Consider the following 4,361-nt stretch of genomic DNA (forward strand, 5'->3'; position numbering starts at 1 on the left):
AAGGAGGCAGCCGTGAGGGGGAGGGAGGGACTGGAGTTCAGAACAATTTTCATTTTAACTATCTTTGCTTCTTATATAATTTTATACAGTTTTTGTTTTAATATTTTACTTATACACCAGCCAGAGTCTCCCTCTGAGAGAGATGGGCAGTTTTGTAAATTTTATGAATTAAATAAAAAACAACCTATCTTTCCCAAGTAAGATCCAAGTTTTGTTCCTTACTACTTTATACACACTTATACGCAAAAAAAATCAGGATTATGGAGAATCAATGTAATAGTTTTGAAGGGATGTGACTTAAACCGTGGTCTCTTCCAATGGTGGTTAGAAAGTGGCCCATATTATCTGCCCTGCAGTTTGTAACTTAGCTTTCTTTTTTAATTCATACATAACATTAACATTTGTGTTTTTTTCTAACTGTAGCTCAGTTGAACATACAACTTCTTCACAAGCATCAAACCAGATTTGGAAGAATAAAGAACATTTAAAATACTGGGTTTTCGCTCTTTTTGTCTGTTCAACAAGCCATAACTGAAACAAATCCTACATGTGTAAAAGAAAGTACACCCTCTTTGAATTCCATGGTTTCATGTATCAGGACAGAGTAAAAGCAGGTAAATATAACCTCAGATGAACAACACACTTTCACACATTTTTTTCCTTCCAATTTCTATGAACACTGCATGGTCTGACCTTGGGGTGAATTTGCTGGGGCATCTACTCCTGGGAAGGATGGCAACTCTCTTGAATGTTTTCCCCTTGAGAATAATCTTCCTCACTGTAGAATGATGGACTTTAAATTATTTGGAAATGGCCTTATAACCCTCCTCAGACTGAGGGGCAGCACCAATTGCTCCTCTTAAAATTTAAATCATGTCTGATGTCTTTCCTCTTTGGCATTGTGCTGACACACACCTCAATGCTGGAGACCAGCAAACCCCTAAAGTTTGGCTTTTATAGAGGTAGCCACACTTGCTGATGATGACTTGGTCCAGGGCACTTGATTAGCAGCACCTGGCTGCTACTTAGCTCGTCATACCTGTGGAAGCAGCAAGGGTGTACTTCCGTTTTTCACACACGGCTTCTCCATTTTGGCCTTCTTTTTGTAAAATAAAAGATGGCATGGTACAATATGCCATGTGTTGTTGTTCATCTGAGGTTGTATTTACCTATTTCAAACAACTGCTGAGGACTAGATGATTTTTACTATGTCCTGATATGTGAACCCATAGAACTCAAAGAGGGTGTACAGGTAGTCCTCAATTTATGACCATAATTGAGCCCAATATTTATGTTGCTAAGCAAGACATTTGTTAAGTGAGTTTTGCTCCATTTTATAAACCTTCTTGCCACAGTTGTTAAGCGAATCATTGCTTTTGTTAAGTTAGTAACATGGTTGTTAAGTGAATCTGGCTTCCCCACTGACTTTGCTTGTCAGGAGGTCACAAAAAGCGATCCCGTGACTCTGGGATGTGAAAGAGCCCTTTGGGGCTGAACAAAATGACAAGAAGCCACCGCCTGAGGCGAACGTTTCCCACCAAAGCCTTACAGGCCTCTGGTCAGCACATCGCTCCACAAGTCCGAAGTATCTCTCTTTGGAGCCGTGGAAGTCGTTCTGGTCACACAACTCCTCAACTGTAGTCAGCAAATCGTGGACAATGGATTTCAGCTCCTGGCTTTCCAAAGTCTAGAAGGCAGAAGAAATAAGGGTTCCTCATTTCAACCCACTGTCTCCCAGAGCTGCCTCCAGTAACCCTGGTGCCCAAGAACGGGAGAAAAATGCACATTCTTCCTAGCTGCAGTTCATAACCCAAACTCTTCTACTTGGGACTCAGCTAATTTCCCCCTAGCAATTGTTTAATCAAGATCCTCCGTGAGGATGCAGGCAGTCCACCAACCTGCAGCTGTTCAACCAGCCGCTGCATGATATCCAAAAGGACGTCCCAGGTGACTGCCTGAAGGTCCTTCCCATATTTTTTGATCAGCCTTGTTATGGAGAGGACGATTTCGTAAGACACGATGGCATTGGGAGCTGTCATGGCCTAGAAGGAAAAGCCAGAGTCAGAGGAAGGGCTGGTGGAATAGAAACAGCACCAGACCTGAAAGGAGCTGTCTGGGAACCCCTCATGTGGGGACAAGTCAGGAAACCGGACTAGGTCCTGGAGGACAATGATCCGTTCCCGAGATCCTCCCCCAAGCCAGCTCAGATGGGCTCTGCCTTCTCCTCCTCCCATGGGGCCATTAAGAGATCCTAGGGATTTATTTCTTTGCCATTTCTGCTTGTTTTATAATTTCTCATATTGCTTGGAAGCTGCTCTGGCAAGAATTATTATCTTGAGGTAAGTTGGAATGTAAGTAATTGTAATGATTAAATATTCACGCAGCTTTACCCACAGCAGCTGAAGCGTCGTATCAAGCTAATAAAATTGGGCCCGTAGTTGGGGCTGTGAGATGATTACTGCTGGGGGGGGGTCGCCAGGCTGGGAGACCAGGGCCAGGAGAAGGACCTCTGCCTGACCAAAGGCGCTGCTGTTTGGAACGGCTGCTTGGGACTCCAGTCGACCTTGCTCCGTGAAGAGCAGGGGCTGGGCGCTCTCAAGCCAAGGGTCCTCGGGAGAGCAAGACCTGGAGGTGAGGAAAGCCCTCAGGCTCACGTGAGGAAGGCCAGGCAAGTTGTGTGAAGTGGGAGAGTGGCGAGGGGTTTGCTAGATTCTGCCTTAGCTCAAGATGGTGACAAAGATGGTGCTGGCAAAGAGCCCTTTGGCACAATGCTCGTCTGTGGTGTTGCACTGCAATAGATGTCCGCGTACAACTCAAATGGCCAGTTGTAGCCTATACAGTCCCCTACCCACTTGACTCCCCGTTAATTTGGGACTGTCTCCTTCCCGTGTTCTGTTTCAGGCCGCTCACACTCAAGAGGTGACGGGGTGGGGATCTCCTCTGGCGGTGGCCCTTCCCTGGTCAGAATGGCCCCCTCCCTCTTGAATGTTAGGAAGACAGTGGCAGTGGTCCTCTTCTGCTGAGGTTAGGGGGGAAATAGAGCACAAGTGGCTGACTCTGCCGAGGGATCTGCATACATGCGCTATTTATGTAGCTGCTTTCACCCGTATTATTTAAATCGAAAAGCTGCATCATTTTTTGTATTTTTGTTGGTCACAAACCATTTAAAGTCTGGAAAGAAAGTGGTACACATATTTTATAGTAAAATTAAGAAACATTTTTTTATTTGAAACCTATGTTTTAAGGCATACTTTCTAGTAAAATTAATAACAAATCTAAATAGTAAACAATTGCTAGTGTTGTGCAAGTAGGTCTCCAAGCCAGTTGCTCTGAGTGGAACCGGATGTTTGTGAAAAGTTGCAACCACGAAAGGGATCCGGCTGCTCCCGGTGCCTGTAGGCTCCTTGGGCTCCTGCTTGCTCACAGCCCGTGAGGCTCCGTAGCTGGGATGTCAGCCACTCCCAAGACACTTAGAAGAGAACCTGGCAGGTAGTGATCTACCACCACCACCCCAGTTCCCATCCTCCAGCATTCATTGCCTGCTGCCCCACCCTTCCTCCAAGGAGCTCAGGGGTCTGTAGAAGATTCCCCTTACCCACATTCTATCCTAGTTGCCCCTCTGCAGGTAGGCAAGGCTACCAATTCTCAACCAAGGGTGGATATTCAGTGAATTTTGCATCTAAGCTAGGACCGGAATGTCACTTGCTTTTCTATCAAGAACCCACAGCAGCTGGGTTCTTTTGGGAAGCTGGGAACTTTGGGAAGAGTTGGGCCAACTGCCCCGAAGGCTCTGGGCTTATGGTTCTGCTGCACTTGGAAATTATTTGGAATAAAATCCAATACATCTGGAGGACCCATGTTTGGGGAGGCAACTCTAAGCCATCCTGTTTCAAACTCTTTTCTCTCTGTCTCTTTTCTTTCTCTCACATTTACCTTCAGGAAAGAGGGCAGTACAGATGTTGGTGAATTTTTGAGAGACTGCAGCCTATGTGCACCCCACAAGGCCATCCCCACAAAGAAGACAGCTCCCCTCAAGAGGACAGCATCCGCCATGTAGGTCCTGAAAACAGAGAACAGGGGGAAGTATCATAATCTTCCTCACAGATTTTGTACATTGCCTAAGTCAAAATGAAATAACGTTTCATTTTTTGTGGCGCCCAACAACCTCTCTGCCCTTCCAAGATGGTTCTTCAACGTGCCACAACTAAGGCCTGCTCCCATCCCTCAGAAAGACACGCAGCCACATACCTATCCTCCATGATCCGACACATGTTATAAACGGCACTATGGCCCAGGTGAGTTCCCAATAGATTCCGCATGAGCTGAAAGACAAATAAGGGCTTTCTGTTAAGTGTACAGAA

The 4,361-nt window shown here is 45.7% G+C and overlaps 1 protein-coding gene across 1 annotated transcript in view; it reads right to left on the reverse strand.

Annotated features, from left to right (window-relative positions):
- The window catches only part of TSC2 (TSC complex subunit 2), a 55,713-nt gene that overhangs the window by 46,531 nt on the left and 4,821 nt on the right, over positions 1–4,361 (reverse strand). The window contains exons 8-12 of the mRNA XM_029287258.1: positions 4,249–4,322; positions 3,934–4,060; positions 1,899–2,042; positions 1,432–1,687; positions 916–922 (exon numbers count right to left, since the gene is read on the reverse strand). Coding sequence (XP_029143091.1) covers positions 916–922; positions 1,432–1,687; positions 1,899–2,042; positions 3,934–4,060; positions 4,249–4,322 — 608 coding nt within the window. The remainder of the gene's footprint in view (positions 1–915; positions 923–1,431; positions 1,688–1,898; positions 2,043–3,933; positions 4,061–4,248; positions 4,323–4,361) is intronic.

This window comes from Protobothrops mucrosquamatus, unplaced genomic scaffold (genome assembly GCF_001527695.2).
Source record: "Protobothrops mucrosquamatus isolate PMUCROS unplaced genomic scaffold, P.Mucros_1.0 scaffold_278, whole genome shotgun sequence".
NCBI classification, from domain to species: domain Eukaryota; kingdom Metazoa; phylum Chordata; class Lepidosauria; order Squamata; family Viperidae; genus Protobothrops; species Protobothrops mucrosquamatus.